General features: G+C 41.0%; 2 protein-coding genes across 5 annotated transcripts; one reads left to right on the forward strand and one right to left on the reverse strand.

Annotated features, from left to right (window-relative positions):
* The first annotated feature begins 1,677 nt into the window (after positions 1–1,677).
* Positions 1,678–18,945, forward strand: srrt (serrate RNA effector molecule homolog (Arabidopsis)). Of its 4 annotated transcripts, none has more exons than XM_079508617.1 (20): positions 1,678–1,797; positions 5,197–5,314; positions 5,613–5,757; positions 5,848–6,012; positions 7,697–7,885; positions 11,279–11,448; positions 12,084–12,250; positions 13,143–13,256; positions 13,367–13,535; positions 14,011–14,183; positions 15,089–15,150; positions 15,304–15,382; positions 15,561–15,752; positions 15,848–16,018; positions 17,180–17,333; positions 17,537–17,730; positions 17,983–18,139; positions 18,258–18,353; positions 18,455–18,565; positions 18,666–18,945. In XM_079508617.1, the coding sequence occupies exons 2-19, from the start codon at positions 5,197–5,199 to the stop codon at positions 18,556–18,558; spliced, it is 2,619 nt and encodes an 872-aa protein (XP_079364743.1). In that variant the 5' UTR covers positions 1,678–1,797; the 3' UTR covers positions 18,559–18,565; positions 18,666–18,945. The 4 variants fall into 4 exon arrangements, with proteins under 4 accessions (XP_079364743.1, XP_079364741.1, XP_079364742.1 ...); XM_079508615.1 differs by having other exon boundaries at positions 18,455–18,554; XM_079508616.1 differs by having other exon boundaries at positions 1,691–1,797; positions 5,176–5,314; positions 18,455–18,554.
* Positions 18,946–19,800: 855 nt separating this feature from the next.
* On the reverse strand, positions 19,801–22,345 carry mogat3b (monoacylglycerol O-acyltransferase 3b; the record flags this gene model as incomplete). Its single annotated transcript, XM_079508958.1, has 5 exons — positions 19,801–19,806; positions 20,478–20,587; positions 20,668–20,852; positions 21,145–21,319; positions 22,129–22,345. The coding sequence occupies 5 exons, from the start codon at positions 22,343–22,345 to the stop codon at positions 19,801–19,803; spliced, it is 693 nt and encodes a 230-aa protein (XP_079365084.1).
* Positions 22,346–22,466: the final 121 nt, after the last annotated feature.

The raw sequence follows: 22,466 nt of genomic DNA on the forward strand, positions 1-22,466 counted from the left end.
TGTTCGGAATTTGCCAACACAACGGACTTGAACTCATGCTTCCTTCCTGCCTGAGTGTCCAAGTTGGTTAATTTTTTCATGTTAGTTTCTTTCAGATTCTTTTGATCTTTACATTAACTCCATCCCTTGGGACCAACCACAATCCAAAGATGGATCAGAAGATGTCTGTAGCATTCCAGATGAACCTGCATCTAGCATAGGAACTGGGGCCCACGCCACTTTATATGCCTTGCTTCCTAATGTATTATGAGACAGCGGTACAGTACAGGCCAAGGACAAAGAAAAGCATAAAGTGATAGACAGTCCTTTGAATAAGTAAAAGTAGCTTTACAAGAAATAATATAATAATAATAATAAAATAATAATAATATTATAATAATAATAATTTCTTGTAAAGTGAACTTTCCTCGACCGCGCACCCGGTAAGACTGTTAAGAGAAACTAAGACATTGGAGTCGTGCGGGCGTTCTTGCTTTAAATAAGTAAAAGTAGGCCTACTACAAATTGTTATTTTTCGGTATATTTCCTTTAATACTGTTATAGGTAAAGCCTTAGGCCTACTGTCTTTCCAATCAGATCATCATGTGAGGGTGTCTGTCATTCATCCATCCTTGCAATTACAATCAGAATATTATAGCCACTTCATCCTGGCCTATTATTTATTGTTATGAATAGAGCTTATGACTAAGTATGACACAAGCTCTTCATATATATATATAAGCAGGGTCTGGTCTCTCGTTCAGCAGAAAACTACTTACGGACCTGTATGTTTAAGAATGTCCCAGCATGAGCTCATGTAATAAACTTTGGTCTTAGATAAATAATCAGTCTACCTGTCTGTCAATAAAAGAATTAAGTAGCCTACTTGTTGAAAGTTGTGCAATGGTAAGTAATATATATATAAGGAAGGATACTATAAGTCACTGATAGATATACAACAAATAATAAGTATGCAAAACAATTTAAAGGAACAACAACAACAAAAAGAAAAACCTATTCCTGACACCGGTCACATCTGCACTCTGAAGACCTTCACCTAAATCAATGGCTTTCACTAAAGGTCATCCCCACTTATCTTCTTTCAGTATGTGGAAAGAAAGGGCAACATAGCCAGAGGGACTTACTGTAGGCTAAGTGCAAAGTTAGAGTAAGAACTATGAACCTTTGTCAATAACAACATTGTAACTTAATTAGACGCCTAGGGGTGCTAAAGAAAATAATATAGAGAGAAGACAAACCTACTAACCTAGTATAATAATAGCCTTTTATTATTGCCTCTTTGATAGGCCCTATAAATAACAGTTTCACAGAAATGTAACATCAGCTAAATTTGATTTGACTGCACCTCTATTGCAGTTTATAAAATCCATAAATTTAAGAATGAATGTTTCTGGCTGTTTATTTCTTTAATTGTTTTTCATTGCATTTGCATCAATGGTGCATGGCTGGGCCTGGGCTGATGCTTGTTTGATATATGTCCTTTTTTGCATAGTGTCTGGCAGTCCAGACTCAATGGTGTTCAACAGTGTATTTTAGGGTCATATGTGATCGTGAAAGACAAATGTAAAGAGAAAACAACGGATTAAATAAAGTTTCAAGTGGTTGATCGGAGTTGGGACCATTTTATTATTGAACGGTAGGGGGCAGTAAACTGTAAACTATGTTATTTGGCGTCCAGACTGTCCAGACTACCGGAAGTCACATGGCCCGGTCGGAGCGCGGCTCGCGCACGCTCAGAGGAGAACAATAAGATCAAAGCCAAGAGAGAGAGAGCTAGTAGCACGCAAGCTAATATAGGTATTTATTTCATTTACATGTATATGTTTGCATTATAAGAATGCCGATTCACTCGTAGGTAGATTATTATGATGGTAACATGGTTTGTTTATTTGGGGGATAAAGTGCGATAGTTACATGAACGTGGTCGTGCAAAACAGTGGCGGTAATGTTTGGTTAATGTCCTCCAAGCAAAGGAGTGTTTTTCACTTTGATCTTTGTTTCCTCGAGATTATTCAGAAACTCTCTAGTGCTCCATTCAGAGTTTCTATGTCGGAAGAAAAAGGTTGTTAAGCAGCCAGAAGGGGCAAGAGGATCATACATGTTTAGCAGTCGAGTCATTGTAAAGGCCTATTGCATGTTTACTGAAGCATAGTGAGCAGCATCCGTAAGAAATACAGAAACAAAGTATTATAAAACATGGGAATCACTAGCATTGTATAAAGACTAATCGATCAAATATGATAGTCTTGATCCAAGGCTATTAAATCGCATAACTCGCCAAACTTAAACAACTCGCCAAACTTAAACTATAGCTTTGTTGTTGAGCTCAGGTTGAGTTTACAACTTTACATCACTCTCCCTCAGTGCACACTCACTTCACTTTGGCACCTTGACTAAAATTTGTCATTGTTTGTTTAATGAGGATTTAATGCATTATATCTGGTAAAACACTGCCCAGGATATAGCCTTAGAACAGCTGTCATATTACATTTCATCATGTATTCCAATTTCCAAATACACAGCCATAGATCGCTCCTGTGCCCACCCGGGTAGCAGACTGATCGTGGCGGCATTAAACATTGTTGTGCTGCATTTGTGTACTGCTCGCCCAAATTAAGTCGATTGATTGATTGATTGATTTGATTGATTGAAAATTGTATTAACAGTTTGCAGAATTACAGTACATTTCAACTAAGCACAAACTCAATACAAAGGCTGTTAACTGTGAGTGGACGACCCAATTAAGCATTACACTTGTTTACAAGGTAACAAGACAACTCACCCCTTTTGCCTCTTTTGGTGAGTTGTCAGGACAACTCACCCCGAACGTGAAGACAACTCACCAGGGGTGAGATGTCTTCACTTTCAGGGGTGAGATGTCTTAACTTTCGGCCACTTTCGGGGTGAGTTGTCTTCACTTTCGGGGTGAGTTGTCTGACTGAATATGTAGCCTTTGAGCTCTTTTATATACTTTACTGAATATTGCACAATAATACTTTACTGAATATTAGAACTGTGATTGATTGATCATACATTATTATGATGTTATTTCACACTAGGGTACATTTCAAACAAAAGCAGACCAAAAAGCACTAAGACTTGTTTACATTAGGGTATTTCGGTTTAAATCTATCAGAACATTTACAGACGTAAAGATATACACTTCTATGAAATGAAAACAGGAAATCATCATATAAAGAACTAAATAAATAAAGGGAAAAATGTATCCAGTAATGGAAAAAAGGCGTGAATTTAGAACTAATGGTGACATAGTTCCTATTGGATATTGAAGTCTATTTTCAGAATTTTACAACAACAATTTCTACAATAATATATAAGTATAATTAAGTCAAGGCATGATAGCATAATCACAATATAGGCTACAGATGTAAATATATTTATGACACAGTAAAATGTCGAAAATGAGTGCTATTCCCCTTTAAGTATGTCAAGGTCAAATTCATACATTTAATAAACCTTACAAATACAAACATTATTGTTTGTATGTAGGCTACCCAGTAGCCTACCCATATGATTAGATGAATGTGCAACATTGTTTCCATCTTCCAAGCATATTCTTGCCAAAATGGAGATGTGTGTGTGTGTGTGTGTGTGTGTGTGTGTGTGTGTGTGTGTGTTTTAAACTTCTGAAGAAATGTGAACGGAACCCCTCCTAATTTGCTTACTCCAGATGGCTGAATGGTTATATAAGGTCACTTGTAATTTCTCACATGCGAATGTATAACTAGCAGTAGCCATATCATCATCGTTGTTGGGGGGGGGTCAATATTGCTTTGCTATTCAGATGTAATTCAGTCAGTATAAGTAGGCCTATAATAGAACTGTGATTGATTGATCATGCATGCGTTGGGAGTGCAGTCTAATTAGCAACTTTGTACAGCCGTGAGACTCTGCCTTTGAAGCGCAAACATTATCCACAAACGACCCCCCCCCCCCCCCCCCTCAATGCTGCATAGAGAGTGAGAGAGACGCTCTACTCCTTACAAGTGTTTCACCGGATTTTACTGTTAAATAAATAAATAATTAGCCGTGACTGCGCACGTCTGTAGGAACCGATAGTTAGATCCGAAATTGAATTAGGCCTACTGTAATGGGTGCCACGGAAAGTACAGACAACTCACCCCGACATGTCAGAAAGTGAAGACAACTCACCGGGGTGAGTTGTCCAGTATTCGTTTACAACAGGGTCCACCATGTTCAATTCATCAAAACATTAAGAGACGTACAAATAGACACTTCTATATAGACAAGGAACAGTACAGGAATTCATCATAATGGAGGTAAAAAGGGAAAAAACATTTACAGTGAGGGGAAAAGGGGGGGGGGGGGAGGGGGGGCGGTGGGGGGGGATTAATTATTGGATGAGTAGACTGAGCTGAGTACACACGCAGTGCCACAACGTTTAATACAGCCACGATCATTGCATCTGCTACCTGGTCGGGCATAGGAGCAATCTATGGCTGGCTGTGTATTTGGAATACGTGAAATGTATGTACAGTAATGTCGCCGCCAACAATAGTTCTAAAAATGTTCGCTCGCAATGTGTTATGAGCTATATATCGGCTATTTTGGGGGGTGCAGAGTGCGAGGGGGGGAAGAGTGTACCAAGTACAGTAGCCGCAATTTGCAACTCTATATTTTTTTTACAATGGGATGAATATAGAGTTGCAATACCCTCCATTGACTCCCCACTCATCATATTGCGTTTGCGATCTGCTGGTCTTAAACGACGTTAAACTCACCAACATTGCAGCTGTAGTCCAAGCTTGAATTATGCTCTTTCAATCTGCCGAGCTTGTTTTTCATAAAAATCCCCCGTAGACATGTTATGAGCTACTTTCTGTCCACAATATTCCACAAGTGATATTCCTGCCGTAATATTCAACCTGCCGTAAAAGAAGACGTGTGGGAGAGCGCTTGTTTAATAGAAGGCCGTGCGTGACGGGGCGTCGCGCTGCGTCGGCCTCTTCTTTGGGTGTCTTACCTGCGCAGGTAAGATTCTATTAAACAAGCGCTCTCCCACACGTCTTGTTTTACGGCAGGTTGAATATTACAGTTGCAACCTCGGTCTGTTTTATTAAGTATAGGGGGTGTGGCTGCCGTTGGTCACTGTCGGGTAACTTGCCATCATCTGACCTCCTCATTGTAACCTAGCTATCCTGTCTTTTCGTGAAGATGGCGGATAGCGATGATGAATACGATCGCAGGAGGAGAGACAAGTTCAGACGAGAGAGGAGTGACTACGACCGTTCAAGAGAGAGAGAGGACAGACGCCGAGACGACTGGAATGACAGGTGATAAAGAGGGGTGTTGCATACTTGAGAGGGCGATTTATAGTTAGTTAGCACCAGTGTCGCATACCGAAAATAGCTGGCCTACGCACTCAAAACGCCATGCTGTGAATCTGATGCGTTTTGAGCTTGTAGATCGTCTATTTTCAGGGTGCGACATGACACAACCAAATATAAATCGGTCATGAGAGGGACTATTTGAGCTCAACAAAATCCCACTCTCCCAAAAGTGAGTTTTACTGTTTCTCAGAAAATCCATGTATGTGTACTTACTTTTGTTTTGTCTTGTTTTCGTTTCCTGGCGCCAATCTAATCGGGAGTGGGACAGAGGCAGGGAGCGGCGCAGCCGCGGAGAGTACCGCGACTATGAGAGAGGTCGCAGGGAGAGGTTCTCGCCGCCCAGACATGACATGAGTCCCCAGCAGAAACGCATGAGGAGAGACTGGTAAGATGTGATGACGGTGTTCTAACTATTGTGTACTGTACATCTTCTAGCATCTGTTGTTGTCTAAAACTCCAGTCTCCCCCTGAGCAGGGATGACCACGGTGGAGACCCTTACCATGGCGGATATGACATGGGATATGGAGGTGGTGGTGGAGGTGGTGGTGGTGGAGGCCCCAGCTATGCCCCGCCTCAGCACTGGGGTCACCCTGACCTCCACCTAATGCAGCCTCACCACGGCATCCCCATCCAGGCAAGGTAAGAGTTATCAGGGCTCTGTAACACACACCCTGCTTTTGGTGTGTCAACAACAGGTGTCATGCAACAGTATGAAGTCGTGCAGGTTGTCTTTTCTCTTGTTGTGTAATTGAGCAGTCTTTAAAATTTGCCTCCAAAAAGACGAATCCTAATGCCCCAACTCAAGGTTGACGGTTAAATATGATTAGCTCACTTTGAGATGATAATGTAGGATACAGTACAGAGATGTAGGATACAGTACAGAGATGTAGGATACAGTACAGAGATGTAGGATACAGTACAGAGATGTAGGATACAGTACAGAGATGAATGTAGGATACAGTACAGAGATGAATGTAGGATACAGTACAGAGATGTAGGATACAGTACAGAGATGAATGTAGGATACAGTACAGAGATGTAGGATACAGTACAGAGATGAATGTAGGATACAGTACAGAGATGAATGTAGGATACAGTACAGAGATGAATGTAGGATACAGTACAGAGATGAATGTAGGATACAGTACAGAGATGTAGGATACAGTACAGAGATGTAGGATACAGTACAGAGATGTAGGATACAGTACAGAGATGTAGGAAGGATACAGTACAGAGATGTAGGATACAGTACAGAGATGTAGGATACAGTACAGAGATGAATGTAGGATACAGTACAGAGATGAATGTAGGATACAGTACAGAGATGAATGTAGGATACAGTACAGAGATGTAGGATACAGTACAGAGATGAATGTAGGATACAGTACAGAGATGAATGTAGGATGCAGTACAGAGATGTAGGATACAGTACAGAGATGTAGGTTACAGTACAGAGATGAATGTAGGATACAGTACAGAGATGTAGGATACAGTACAGAGATGTAGGATACAGTACAGAGATGTAGGATACAGTACAGAGATGTAGGATACAGTACAGATATAGGATACAGTACAGATATGTAGGATACAGTACAGAGATGTAGGATACAGTACAGAGATGTAGGATACAGTACAGAGATGAATGTAGGATACAGTACAGAGATGTAGGATACAGTACAGAGATGAATGTAGGATACAGTACAGAGATGAATGTAGGATACAGTACAGAGATGAATGTAGGATACAGTACAGAGATGAATGTAGGATACAGTACAGAGATGTAGGATACAGTACAGAGATGAATGTAGGATACAGTACAGAGATGAATGTAGGATACAGTACAGAGATGAATGTAGGATACAGTACAGAGATGTAGGATACAGTACAGAGATGAATGTAGGATACAGTACAGAGATGAATGTAGGATACAGTACAGAGATGAATGTAGGATACAGTACAGAGATGTAGGATACAGTACAGAGATGAATGTAGGATACAGTACAGAGATGTAGGATACAGTACAGAGATGAATGTAGGATACAGTACAGAGATGAATGTAGGATACAGTACAGAGATGCTCAGCCAATTCTACAATATGCATTCTGCGGTGTGAAGGAGAGGTTGCGAGCATCACCCATGTTTGGTTTACTGGAAGTAGTCGTGTAATGGTGTGCCAGCTTACAACCATTATTGCCAGCCAGGTAGTGCACTGTACGAGTAACTTTGATATCTACTCGTGACCCAAAAAAGGGTCCCAGACTCCCAACCCGTTGTTTGGGAACAACTCCTAACTAATGAGTTATGTTATGTAACATTACACCAGGCTTGGAAACATCCATGACATGGACCATGGCCCCCCTCCTCCAATAATGAAGACCTTTAAGGAGTTCCTGTTGTCCTTGGACGATTCTGTAGACGAAACGGAGGCTGTCAAGCGCTACAATGAATACAAGATTGACTTCCGCCGGCAGCAGATGCAGGATTTCTTTTTGGCTCACAAAGACGAGGAGTGGTATGTGTGTCATTCTTTGTGCTTAAACTCAATTATTTCCTCTGAATATTAGTAGGTTTTGTATTCTATCCATAAGTTAAAAATTGTATTGAAATGGCACTGTCAGTGTTAATTGGGCCAGATTCTAATGGTGGATGACTGGGTGTGTTTCCATCAAGGGACATTGTGCTGTCAATTTGAATCTGTGACCCAAGTGTTTAAAATAAAATACAAATTAAAATATAATTGAAATTATTGGTGGCTCCTCCAGAACACAAATGTTATTAAATTCCACATAATTTAACATAACTTATATTGTGATTAATTTAAATGTGATGTAAACATCAATGAGAATAGTGTCCCATCTTTAAAGGAGAATTCCATGCTAGAAGGCTTTCTTACTTTTATTTGTAGTTGTTATGTCCCCAACAAAGAGGTCCAGGTGTTATTTTGTGCAAAAGTGCATTATTGGCTATTTCCCCTAATATAAGCCCTCAATGCGGGTTGGGGGTTTGTGCTAATTCGCTTATTTCCATCTAAATAAGTAGTAAAGTGTGCCGCTCGGGACACTATTTACATTAGGAAGAGAGGATATATACAAAAATATTGATTTTTGAGCGATGGAAATAAGCGAATTAGCATAACACCCCATAGCCCCATTCAATTCAATGCAATTCATTGAGGGCTTATGATAGGGGAAATAGCCAATAATGCACTTTTGCACAATATAACACCTGGACCTCTTTGGTGGGGACGTAACAACTACAAATTAAGGTAAGAAAGCCTTCTAGTATGGAATTCTCCTTTAACTTGGGAGTGTATTCAAACAAAACTTGGCAAACTAATTTTATGCAAACATGGCAGCCTCCCCCACACCCTCATTCTAGAACTGAGCCCATGACCAACATTTCTACAGGCATTTCATTACTGGCCATTGACGTGCATTTTCATATACATAATGTTTTAGTAAAAAAGGTTTACTGTTTGATACATTTTCTTTATTAACGTTTCTTTATTGATCATATTCACACTTCGTTCATTGTGCTCTTCCTTAATACTCCAGGCTGAGGTTTCTCACCTCCCGGAGTATTAAGTAAGTGTGTAAATTAGGGCTGGACGATTAATCTAAATTTCTTCATTTAAATGTCGATTCCATTGACGTCGCACTGCGTTCACGGTGTTGATTTATTTAGCGCGGTTGCCCGCCAACAATTGCAGCTCTACAAGTTCACAATGTGTCACGTCATTTCATACGACAGAAAATAAATCGGGCTTAAAATATTGTTAGGCTGTTGTTTTTGACTGAGAAACTTTAGTACAGTTCTTGGCTGTCGATAAAAGTTAATCACTTTGATTAAGAGTTCTAAAATGATAGAGGAAAAGATTATTTGTGTTAAGAGACCAGCACTTTCATATAAAGTACTGTGCTATGTTTAAGTCAAGCACTATTGTCCGTTGAAAGCCTGTCTAGACAGTAATCGTCCCATCTTGAGAATACATTTTAGTAAGAATCGTGCAGCCCTACTAGTGTTTATCTAATGCTTATTTCTGCTCTGCTGCTTAACCGTACAGAGATTCAGTTTTATGATGTCTGTCAATGCTTACTACACTTGTTACTTCACAGCAGAGTCTAGGGCTCATGCTTAATTGCCAATGTTGTGTTTTCTTTTGACATAACCATTCCTTTTCCCCTTCATTCTTCCTACTGCTACCTTCACGACAGGTTTTTGTTTTCTTGTTTTCGGAAGATGAGAGAACGTGGATCTCGTCCGCCGGACTCGCTCCGACTGTAGACAGCAAGGGAATGCACTGCTTACAATGCAGCTGCTCTTAGACACACAGTACCAGGGATCCTAGATAGTCAGTGAAGTGGTCTTCCGCGCATGGAGCCCTTTTTTCGTGTTCATTAGAGTTTTATGCTTCTTTTTTTTTTTTCCTCCCTATTTTCTTTTTATATTCGGACTAAATCGAATCCCAAACCGAAATTGTGTGTATACAGACACACCCATGGGGTGAAGTGGAGCACATTTTCACAGAAGAGAGAGATCCCTCTCAGTATTTATTTGTTATTAAACTGGGAGAACAAAAGGTAAATTAAGTCCACTAAATGGTAAAAATTGATCTTTTTAATATGTACAGATTTAAAATATAGATGAATGTTTACATTTTCAATCATGATCTTTCTCCCTGTTGTGTTTTTAACCTTGTTTCTGGTGAGCTGACCACAAGTTCCTGATATGTGCAATTACTAGATATAATCACAGACATGCATACACTCACTGAAGGACCTAACACTGCAGTAAGGATTAGGCAGTGTAATCATTTGTAATAACGTTCTTTAATGTGATAGTTCTAAACATAGATATGGGGAGTTTCACTGATGTCTATGCATTATTTGCTCTTCCCAAATAGGACTCAAATGTCCAGCTGAAAGTAAGAAAACTGTTATTGATGGTAGAGCCCGACCGATATATCGGCAATTACTGGTATTTGATGTCTGTATCAGCAATTAGGCAGCTGACGTGTCCCAATTTTTAAACACTACCTAGTGTCCCTATTTTCGGCATGTGAAGTTTTCTAAAACTTAGTTGATCTACACTGTGTTCTGAGCTTATTGGGTGGCTTTTATTATACTTGAACAGGGCTTGACCACTTGGACTGACTGAAGGTGATTTTAGGTTGTGCTGCCTTGCTAGGTTGGTGTGGAAGATTCATTTCCAAGGGGCCGTTACAAACAGAATTGAACATCTCAGCAAAAAAATGTCTCTTTGAATAGTGGGCTGTGATTGGTCACCCAACAAACCTGGGTTGAGCGAAATGTACTTAAAACCTAGGAGTGCCAGACCAATCTGCCCAGGGCATTTTGTTTGTAGCTGTGGCAGATTTCGTCTGGTTTCCAGGCTATTGCCTTGCAGTTGCCATTTGCTGATCCCTTTAAGGTGATTATATTAGTGGTTGTCTTTATCACATAAGGACAAAGTACAGCTGGGGTGAGATTAACACATTTAAATCTTTTATCAATTTGATAAAAGGAGGTACAAGCTTCACTGCGTACTTGCGCAACATTGTGAGCTTGTAGATGTATACATGTATGCTATTTAATAATAGGCAAATGTTAGCCTAATATGATGACATGCCCAGAATAGGGATGCTATGTGGTTAAATTATTATAATAATAAACAAAACATCTGTATTCAGTGGTTGTCATTGGTCTGGCTCTAGTTATTGGCTTGAGTGCTTTTTGGGAAAAACAAAATGTGAAGATTGTTTGTAACTAGAGTAATTAGAATTATTGCACCACACGGCTGTAAGATACTATACATGCCATTCATTATCTAACCTGTGTGTCACTTCCACCCAACCCCCCCCAATTCCCTTCCCCACCACTGTCCTGAAACTTAACACCGGGCACAGGTTCAGGTCCAAATACCACCCAGATGAAGCAAGCCAACTGAAGGCCGAGGCTCACAGTGCACTGCAGAACCGCCTGAATGTCTTCCTGTTCCTCATGGAGAATGGCTGGCTTGATAATGTCTCCCTGGACATCGACCGCACCCCAGCCATCACAAAGGTCCTGGATGCAGGTGAAGTACAATACAGGGACACTTGCTTGTTTTGTCTATCTGCATACATTTATAAAAACCTGCATCCTAAGCCATATTTTAGTATTTAAATATTTAAAAAAAAAAATGCTGATTTTACAAGCACCCATCTGCAAGTTTGTGAGCTTGTAGATTTGCCCTTATTGCCAATGACGTACGCAAAATAGGGACACCAGATTTAACCCATTTTGACCTGAGATCAGATTCTAAAAATGTCTTCTACATCCTGACAGTTTTCTGAAAAAGCTATGTTTCTATGTCAGTCGTTCTTTGATTTTTCAAAAATAGCAGACCTACAAGCTCGTAGCGTGCCACTCGGTGCCGCGCTATGAGCTTGTAGATCTGCTATTTTTCAATAGCTAAAGCATAACATAATGCTAACACCAAAAGGGGTTCCCGCCCAAAATGGGTTAAAGTAGTTAATGGTTTTAAGTAGTTAATGGTTTAACTACTGGTCCAATTTATTATTGACCTACATTAGTATCTTGGGCACTATTTTATACCCTCTAAAAATTATTTTGTAATCTAGTTACCACCCAAAATTGGCCACCCTACAAAACATATTGGTCATTGATGATAAGTAGCTGCATATTAAGTCATGATGTCCCCTCTCCCAGCTGTGATAAAGATGGAGGGAGGGACTGACCATGACCTTCGTATCCTGGACTTGCCATCCGAGGAGGAAGAGGAGAGGGAGAAGTTGGCCACTGTTACTGAGCCGCCCAAGAGGGAGGAGCATAAAGCCATGGATGGAGACGGCAAGCCCCCCGGAGAGAAAGACAAGGTACAGTCTGTCTTCTCTGTCTGTTATAAAGCCATGGATGGAGACGGCAAGCCCCCCGGAGAGAAAGACAAGGTACAGTCTGTCTTCTCTGTCTGTTATAAAGCCATGGATGGAGACGGCAAGCCCCCCGGAGAGAAAGACAAGGTACAGTCTGTCTTCTCTGTCTGTTTGAGTCAGAGTGGTGTAGGCTAGAAGAGTGGCGTCATCGAGAGGGCAGAAAACAGAGCGCTGTTCATGCAGCCCTTGAGTGTGACAAGCTGGAGTTTGAAATGCATTGTTTTCAATGAGGTTGGCGCAAATAAATATTGACAATTTTAGGCATGACACCTGTTTTAAAGTATTGTACAGTGACAACTAAAGTTTCTGTAATGTTTATGTTGTACTATTACTAAAAAAAGGATCTAAAATATAGGGATTTAACCCATTTTGGCCTGACGTCAAAATTTAAAAAAATAACTAATAATAAAGAATATATATTCAAAGATTTGTGCCGCATTTTCACGATTTTTCAAAAATAGCAGACCTACAAGCTCGTAGTTCGCCACTTGGTGGCGCGCTATGAGCTTATAGATCTGCTATTTTTCAATAGCTAAAATATAACATAATCCTTAGTTAAAACACCAAAAGGGGTTCCCGCCCAGAATGGGTTAAGATCATTAAAGCTGGGCTGTTGCGGTGTAGCCTGAGTCCAGTGCATTCTGCTAACTTCCGGTCCAGGACTTTGTCACACTACGCCAATAGAAGTCAATGTAGTCCATGTAGTGAATTGGACTGGCCCCATGACGTGAACGGAGTTGTCACAACTCTCATCTAAACGGCGCTGGCTTGAGCCAACTGGTGTTGCAGTCAACATGTCTGTGTGCTGCATTGATGTCTGTGATCTGTGCCACAGGAGGTCAACAATGCCAGCATGGACAAGGGTGCTGCCAGAGGCTCTGAAGGGAATAGCATCAAAGAGGACATGGAGAAAGTGACTGTTAAAGAAGAAGTTCCAAAGCCCAAGAAGGTGTTTATCACCGTTCCCACCACACACACACACACACACACACACAAAAGGAAGGAAAATATATAAACAATCATCCACTTAATGTTGCTTTATTGCAATTTGTTCATTAGCCAAGGAGGAAGAGGAAACACAGTGGAGATAGTGAGGATGAAGGCAGCGCCTCTGAAAGCGACTCCGACTCAGATTCTGACTCGGTCTCCTCCGACAAGCCTGTCAAGATCAAGAAGGAAGAGGTGGAGGACAAGGATGAGGAGGAGGAGGGTGAGGAACGTGAGGAAGGTGAGCCAAAGGGTCAATGCTGCGGTTCACACTGGCACTAGTCTGAAGTAGTTGTTCATGGACTAGAGGGGCGGTTTCATTGAAATGGCAGTTTATTGAAAAGGGGCTTAAAATGATTGAATTGAATATCTGAATATAATTGAATATGTTTGGGTCGTGGGAAAGACAGACACCAAATAATGTATGACTTAACCCATTTTGACCTGAGATCAGATTCTAAAAATGTATTCTACATCCTGACAGTTTTCTGAAAAAGCTATGTTTCTATGTCAGTCGTTCTTCGATTTTTCAAAAATAGCAGACCTACAAGCTCGTAGCGCGCCACTCGGTGGCGCGCTATGAGCTTGTAGATCTGCTATTTTTTCAATAGCTAAAGCATAACATAATGCTAACACCAAAACTTTGGGAACCCCTGTACTAAATCACTTCACAGGAAAAAGAAGCTGTCAGAGTTGATGTTGTTTCTTTCTCCCAGCCAATGATAAAGAGAGCAAAGAGGAGAAACCCGTTAAGGAAGATGTCGAGGAGGAGATGAAAGAGGAGAAGAAACCCAAGGATGATTCTCCTCGCCCACGGCCTCTCCACAGGACCTGCTCTCTGTTCATGAGGAGTATTGCCCCCACCATTTCCAAGGCTGAAATTATTGCTGTGAGTTGACCAGTGGAGGAACGTTAACAGTGTTTATGGAATCCTTATAGAATAGATATATTTCAAGGTTCTTTAATTGTACCCGAGGTTAAATCTTCTTGGGAGATTCAGTGATCTAAATACAAGACCAGCTCAGTGGCCTTGTGGTTAGAGTGTCCGCCCTGAGACTGGGAGGTCAGGGTTCAATCCCCGGCCGGGTCATACCAAAGACTGAAACTCAGCATCAAGGGTTGGATTGGGGGTAAGTCCCTGCGACATACTAGCGTCATGTCCAGGGGGTGTACTTGTACATCAAGCTGCCTCGCGCTACAGAAACAGCCCTATGGGCCTCATACTTACTTACTAAATACAAGACATCACAACAATACAGACTCCAGATATAAAAAAACAAAACCTCTTGAAAACATCCTTTGAAGCAAGGTCATGTGCTTTTACACACCGAACCAGCATCAACTGTATTGTCATATCACAGGTTTACTGTATAAAGCAGTGGCTGTAATTATTATTATAGAAACGGGTCAGATAATCAAAAGGATATGTACATGAATACAAATGGCTTATGTAGTAGCAGAAGAAAATGATCAGATCACATAAAATGCCATTTGTAATAAAGTCCAATAATAGCCAACACATTGTGACTAAATGCAAAATGTTCCAGAAATCTCATGGCTAAGATTAAAAGGCTGAAGATAAGTCAATGAATGCATAGCTTTTTTTCTTTTTTCAGATTTATTTGTGAGCCTTTTATGCCTTTATTGATCGATGAACAGTAGACTGACAGGAAATGGCCGAGTGACACGCAGCAAAGGTCGTAGGGATCGGGACTCGAACTCGGCCTGCCAGCCTCGGTGCCCAGACGGCTACGCCATCATAGCATTTTTAATGTTGCTCTTGTTTGTTCTCAGTTGTGCCGGAGATACCCTGGCTTCTTGCGTGTGTGCTTGTCCGACCCCCACCCAGAGCGCAGGTAGGCTTTCACCTAAAACCCAGTTCTTGTTTTCTATATGGTGAAAATAATTGTTATACATCTGAAGGATCAATTAGAAGGTAATTTGTGGAAGAGTAAACATGAGAATTACATTCTCACAAATTCTAAACAAAGCTTGTGGCGTCCTTGCAGGTTTTTCAGACGTTGCTGGGTGACATTTGATCGTAGTGTCAACATCAAGGAGGTCTGCTGGAACCTTCAGAACATTCGTGTAAGTCTCCTTGCAGTTAATGAGACACTAACCTTTAAGGTTACATGCATGTTTGACAGGATCAAATTGTGTTTCTGTAGTGCCAGTTGATTACCTAGTCCATGTGCACATGGATATGTGGATAATCTGCTATAATATTGTTTGTGGATAATTTACTTCTGTTCTGTGCCGTTTGCAGCTGCGCGACTGTGAGCTGATACCAGGTGTGAACAGGGATCTAGCTCGGAGGGTGCGTAATGTTAACGGCATCACTCAACACAAAGGGGTGCTCCGCAATGACATCAAGCTGGCTGCCAAACTCATCCATGCCTTGGACGACAAAGGCGAGCTTTGGAACAACAAACTCCAGGAAGAGGCTCCGAGCACTGAGGTGCAGTACTTTCTCAACCTAAAGTACAACACCTGGTTCTTAGTTCTCAACTTTGTTTTTCCAATTGCTTTCCTTATGGATTTATTGTTCAACAGTTGCCAGCTCAGAACCCCATCCTGAAGAATATCACTGATTATCTGATAGAGGAAGTGAGTGCAGAGGAGGAGGAACTCCTGGGCAGTGCGAGTGGGGCAGACCCAGAGGAGGGCCCCAAAGATGGAAACCCTACAGAGACCACTGTGGAGAGGGACGACAAGCTTGTAACGGTCTGAATGCACTTCTAACACACACAATGCATTTATTATCATTGCTGGCAAAACCATTACGTTTCAGGAAATGAAAAAAATTGGATGTGTTCCAAATTCCAATGGATCGAATCTAGTTCATATTTATTCAACAGAGCTTGTTAACACCTTGAGGGCCCGGGGTTATTTAATCCATTAAATCAGAGCGCCCAGCGATTTATAGCAGCGGAGCACATTTAGCAACGGACCGGATGTTATCCCGGATGTGGCTGAAGTAGCTTGATGTAGCCAAAACACTCTAGAGGCCGATCGCCTCTAGAGTGTTTTGGCGATCGACAACAACGGGGGGTATGATTAATTCTACCGCGACTAGCGACGGGACTGTGGTGGGCCGTCTAACACATAATCTTTTCTTAGAATTGGACAGAATGAATTAGATAAAGAGTTATTAACGTTTTAAGATTTTCGACTCCACAGACACTCCCAGAGCGATGCGATCGGTTTCTCCGTCCAGGGCATCGCATGTAATTAATTAATTAATGGGACGGAGACCTCCGTCTGGGGCCCTTAAACTGTTAAATAAAACCACAGACCACTTTCAAATTCATCTGGTGGCCCTATTTTGGGGGGGGCTTTATTGGTAGATTTGACAGGGAATGGGGGAGAGAGAGATGGGGTGGGGGGAAGACACGCATCAAAGGTCCTCAGGATCGGGACTCGAACCCGCGACCCGCTGTCAGGCTGGATTACCAGCCTAGGTGCCTGGACCGCTCGGCCGGCCCAGGCCTGTAAATTTTTTTTAACGATGATAGCACTAAAACTACAATCTCACATCACAACGTGTTGTGAGATTGTAGGTTGTACTGCTTTTTGTGCAACACTGTCAAAGTATACTGTTGTATGATGCCCCACAACAACAACATTCTGAACCTGTCAAAGTATACTGTTGTATGATGCCCCACAACAACAACATTCTGAACCTGGGATCATAATCTGTTGTATGATGCCCCACAACAACAACATTCTGAACCTGTGATCAAAGTATACTGTTGTATGATGCCCCACAACAACAACATTCTGAACATGGGATCATAATCTGGTGTTCCATCAAAGTTGCTTCAGCAAATCATCAAATGGCCACATTTAGTCTCTGAAAAAACATTGTGCACTGTCACACCCTAGGTTTTGGACCGTCTGCTTTTTTATCTGCGCATTGTCCATTCCATCGACTACTACAACACCTGTGAATATCCCAGTGAGGATGAGATGCCCAATCGCTGTGGTATGGTCCATGTGCGTGGACCCATCCCTCCAAACCGCATCACGCATGGAGAAGGTCAGTGCATTTGTGCAGCATGAGGACACTGTTGGAAGTAGGCCTTTGATACTAAAATTGATTAATTGTGTTAAAATGGGTAACTGGACGACTCCCATCATGATTTACGAGTCACCATACTGCCTGCTATTTAGTGTTTTTGTCTGAAATTGTAAGCACTCGGATCAGCCGTGTAAATAGAACCGTGTCTGTTGTGCACACAGTAACGCAGTGGCAGAAGTTGGTGGAGGAGAAGCTCAGCCCCCTGTTCAGTTTGAAGGAGGTCCTGTCGGAGGAAGAGGCTGTCAAAATGGGCCGGAAAGATCCTGAGCAAGAGGTGGAGAAGTTTGTGTCTGCCAACACTCAGGAGCTGGGGAAGGACAAGTGGCTCTGCCCCCTAAGTGGCAAGAAATTTAAGGTGTGTGTGCTTGTATAGGAATGTTGGAGTTCAGTTTACGCCTAACGAGGATGATACTTGACATTATTCACTGGCTTTATCTTATAGTTGTATATGTTTGGTTGCTTTTATCACAAAGTGATATTGATTGGATTTTAGACCATAGTCCTACTATTCATTCTACTTTTTTTGTTTTGTTTATGGAATGCTTCAAAACGAATCGTTTTTTCTCAATGTGTTGCTAATGTATATGTTTTTGAAATAAATTGCTAGGGTCCAGAGTTTGTGCGCAAACACATATTGAACAAACATGGGGACAAAATAGAAGAAGTGAAAAAAGAGGTGACCTTCTTCAACACCTTCCTTATGGATGCCAAAAGGCCGTCACTCCCAGAAATTAAGATGCCGATTATGCCAGTTCCAGGACAAGGTAAGGGCCAGTTTTTATTTATTTTAAATGTTATGGGAAGAGGTTTAAAGCTCTATGGTGCTTTAATAATGAATAGTTTTTGTGTGTGTGTGTGTGTGTGTGTGTGTGTCTTCTCCAGGATTGCTAGGAACCCCTAACATGCCGTTTCCACCTCAAGCACCCCAGGGAATGATGGGTTTCGGACAGCCTCGTCCACCTGTGATGGGATTCGGAGGTATGGCATTGCTGGATGTATTCCAGTGAATCTTGTCCTTCATACCTAGACCTCCTGAGTCCTGACTCAAGAATGTATTTATATTTCTTCTCTGCCACAAGGTGGACCTCCTTACCCGCCCAACCAGTACGGAGGGGGACGAGGTAACTATGACAACTTCCGAGGACAAGGTGGCTATCTGGGGAAGCCACGCAACAACAGGTGATAACAGTGTATGGATCATCTTAGGAGTATTACTATCTTTCTACCCTTCTCATAAAGTTTTCAGCCGTAACTGGGAATTCACACCGGTTTCTTTTCTTACCATCACAGAATGGCACGGGGTGATCCACGTAACATCATTGAATATCGTGACCTGGATGCGCCAGATGACATTGACTTCTTTTAAAAGAAGAATTTCGTCTTTAACTGATCTTCAGTCTAATGCCCTATTGTGTTCGTTTCAAAAGGAATTATCTGATATTTTTTTGCAATTATTATGAAATTAGATTCATGTTCTATTGCAATGTGTAATGCCTCAAAATAAAAATAAAAATGTGTCAATATGACAATTCAGGTTGAATTTTTCTATCCCAATAAAAATATAATATTTCTTGTTAGATTCTATTTTGTAAGGAGAGAGTGGGGGAAAATAATGCGTGTGACTTATTACACATTACTTTATCACAAAGGTGGGGTGGTTACTGGTTACGCAAATTTCACTGGTCAAACTATTTTAATGGGGGTTAACTTGTAAAGGGTAAACTATAAGGATTGTACCTGACAGTAAGAGCCACAAGATGTTTTGAGTTTGCAAGTTATTCTGCTCTATGGAAGTAAGAGTCAATTGCATTGTTGTCTCGAGGGACAAAATAATTGATTTTGCCTTCAAATGAAAGCATTTTCTGTGCTGGCTGTTTTACAGTGCGCGGACATGATGTACTGCAGGGGTGCCCAATAGGTAGATTGTGATCTACCAGTAGATCACAGGCTGTGCAGGTAGATCACATGACATGCCCCTAAATGTATATAATCTATCACTTGAATTAAGGTGACTTGATTGATTGACATAATAATGGCCTGTCAGCTCAAATGTTGCACACAAACGTCAGTAGCATTACAAAGTTATATACCAAAAAAAAACAACAAATTACATTTTCACCTTATATGTAACATAAGCGCCACTATTCCAAAGGTACTTTTTTCAACCATTTTTTTCAGCAATGAGAGACATTTTTTTTGGTGGGTAGATCTCGTTTAGCTGGGCATTTTGAAAGTAGCTCTCAAGTCAAAAAAGTGTGGGCGCCCCTGATGTACTGCATGGTTGACATTAGGTCTGGTACTACAGGCAGCTGGTATTGTCTAGCTGCTGTTAGCATTGCAGTATAATACTGCTGTCCTTTATACTTCAGAGTTTTCTTATAGACACATTTTCCTCTTATGCATTAGTCTAGAAAATAAGCCAGGTTTACACCTGGCAAAAATAGGAAAACAGTTTACAGATTAATTGTGGAAATTGGTTGCCCTCTAGTGGGCATCACCCTGTCCCTGATTAGAACTACTATGGTAGTCGGATAAATACATTTACTTGAATGATTGGAATACAGAAATATATACTTTTCGCTGTACTGTACTGTACTGTACTGTACTGTACTTGTACTGTACATTGACAATAAATTGAATCTCATCTCAAATACACTCAAAGACAACAAAGTTGCATCGCAACTCTTTTTGGAAATGCAAGACCTCAACAAGAAACCTTAACAGAGAAACGGCACATGCTTTGGGTCCCACAGACTAATATTCCCTTTCCCAACTACTTCAGATGTCAATATGTTCTTAAATATACATGGCATATCCAAGTCATTTGCCACTTGGCACATTTAAATTACGGTATTGGACATACTGTACAGTAAATTGCACCACCATCTACACAACATTGCAAAACATTTTACACACTACACAGTCAGCACATTTAAATATATATTTTAATTGTCGGGTGTTGCCAGAACGTTCTGTTACCTGAAACTTCCCATAACCTGTGAGTGTAAAGTTCTGTGATGGGTTTATGTTTACATAGTTCATGTTGGAGTGAAATGTCTAAATAATACGAAGTTCATGACTTTCGGAGAGTCCACAGCTGACCTTGTGTTCGTGGAATAACTTGGTCAGGGCCTCCATATAAAGACCATGGTAGTAGTCCACTTCTTTGTCTGAAGCCAAAGCAAGCTTTGGCACTGAGATGGGGCTTCCCACTAAAAGGAGAGTATTAGAAGAATAAATAGCTGGGTACAACAAACATGCAAAGTTAAGCTTTAAATGACAAATTACTCACCAACAGTGGTGACAGGAGTCCTGTATGGAAGCCATCCCAATCGCTCGCCAAGAAAAAGACAGGGGGCAAAGCCTGCAATCTTTTTAAACAGGTTCTGTAACCGCAGACCCACACTGCCCTCTGTGAAAATCACCTGGCGGAAGAGTTCATTCTCCCCAAATGAGTAAACTGGAACCAAGTCAGCCCTGAGGAGAATCCAACACGTATTGTGTCAAATAACCATAATCAGGCTAAGGTTCACTCATTTAATTGAAGTTTATTCAGGTGTTCTTAGATGGGCCTATTTAGTGTTTTAAGCATAATGTTATACTTTAGCTATATTTTCAGATGGATGTCGGCGGCCAATTACATATATTTTCTCGGTCCTTGACATGAAATTTTGAGAACGACTGACAGAAACATTTTTTCAAGAAAACTGTCAGGATTTAGAAGACATTTTTTAGATTTCGACGTCGGGCCTAAATAGGTTATGCTCACCCGAACTGGAGTGCCACTCTGACAAATCCTTTTCTCTTCCTCATGACCACTGTGTTGATACCAGGGGAGGACGCCAGAGACTCTGCAGCCCCTCCTATCACAATCACCACAGCATTTCCTTTGCCACTTTTTGACAGGAGATGTGTAAGACTGGGCTTGCTCACTGGATAAAGGCCTAATCAGATGAATCGGAAAAAAGAACAATAAAAATATGTCAAAGAACACATGTGAGAGATTATGCAAAATAAATCAAGGCTGTCCTTCATCCTTATCAATTCAGATGTCCATCTGGGTCACTGATCAATGTCTACAGTAATAAAAGCACAAATGATTTGTGATCCGTATAGAATATGAAATCCATTCACAGTTTATTGTGCTTATTGTTATGCACCACTGTAGTATCTCAGATGTTTTTGTCACTGCTCCAAGAGGACTCGTTTGATTTGCTCAAGCACCTTCTGCCCCCCATCTTACTCTTATCAGGCTGTAAGCAGTAAGCACACATTCCAAGGCTGGAATTATGCAAGTCAAATCCATAAACTACAATAGCAACCTCTGGTGGATGGCAGGGGCTACTCAAGGTACATGGAAAGAGTTCTGGATGTAAAATACTGTTCTTTTATTTTTAAATGTCTCAATTATTCAAATGTTTACGTTAGATGTGGCTAATTGCATTTTCACTTAAAATCAACGGTATACAATTCGTATACAGGGTATGCGCATGCATAAAGTGAGTGACAAAGTGAATTTAATGTTTAAAGTCAGTTAATGCAATCAAATAGGACTTTTCTGTTTGGGAATGTATGGGCTGTCAAGGCCAGAAAGTCCTTTTTTGCCACTCAGTAGGCATTCCCGCATAACTTCTGAGTATGATGATGTCAAGCGCATACCCTCTATACTTTCTTTAAATGCCAGTGTTGTACAGCCTCAGTTGTTTTATTATTATTATTATTAATTCATTGATGTATTTGTTTTACAGCGTACCTGCACACATGAGATATTCCCTGAGGAGCGGTATCCTGAAGAGACCGGCCAGTACCGCCAGGCAGGAGCGTACGCCGGGAAAGGTCTCGATGAAGCCACAACTCTCTGTGGTGAAACAGACAAAGGCTCCGACACTCATGATGCCATGCGGGTGACATCCTAAGACATAGTTCTTATTTGGATTCAGCTCGGCTGTCTTCACCAACTGGAGGGACATTTGAGGTAACATGATATTTTATTAATATTGTGTGTTAAATAATAAAACAATTAAACAGATTTGTGCTGCCTGTTAAGTTATACAACAGTTATTTAGTATTGAGTTGTAATCATATTTCCCT

This window comes from Electrona antarctica, assembly GCF_951216825.1.
Source record: "Electrona antarctica genome assembly, chromosome: 8".
Lineage (NCBI taxonomy): Eukaryota > Metazoa > Chordata > Actinopteri > Myctophiformes > Myctophidae > Electrona > Electrona antarctica.

Bases quoted from the DNA above. Each gene is read 5' to 3' on its own strand.
- srrt (XM_079508615.1), top strand. From the start codon at position 5,197: ATGGCGGATAGCGATGATGAATACGATCGCAGGAGGAGAGACAAGTTC. The intron at 7,886-11,278 runs GTATGTGTGTCA...CACCGGGCACAG, and splicing joins GCTCACAAAGACGAGGAGTG to GTTCAGGTCCAAATACCACC. The intron at 13,257-13,366 runs GTGTTTATCACC...TTTGTTCATTAG, and splicing joins AAGTTCCAAAGCCCAAGAAG to CCAAGGAGGAAGAGGAAACA.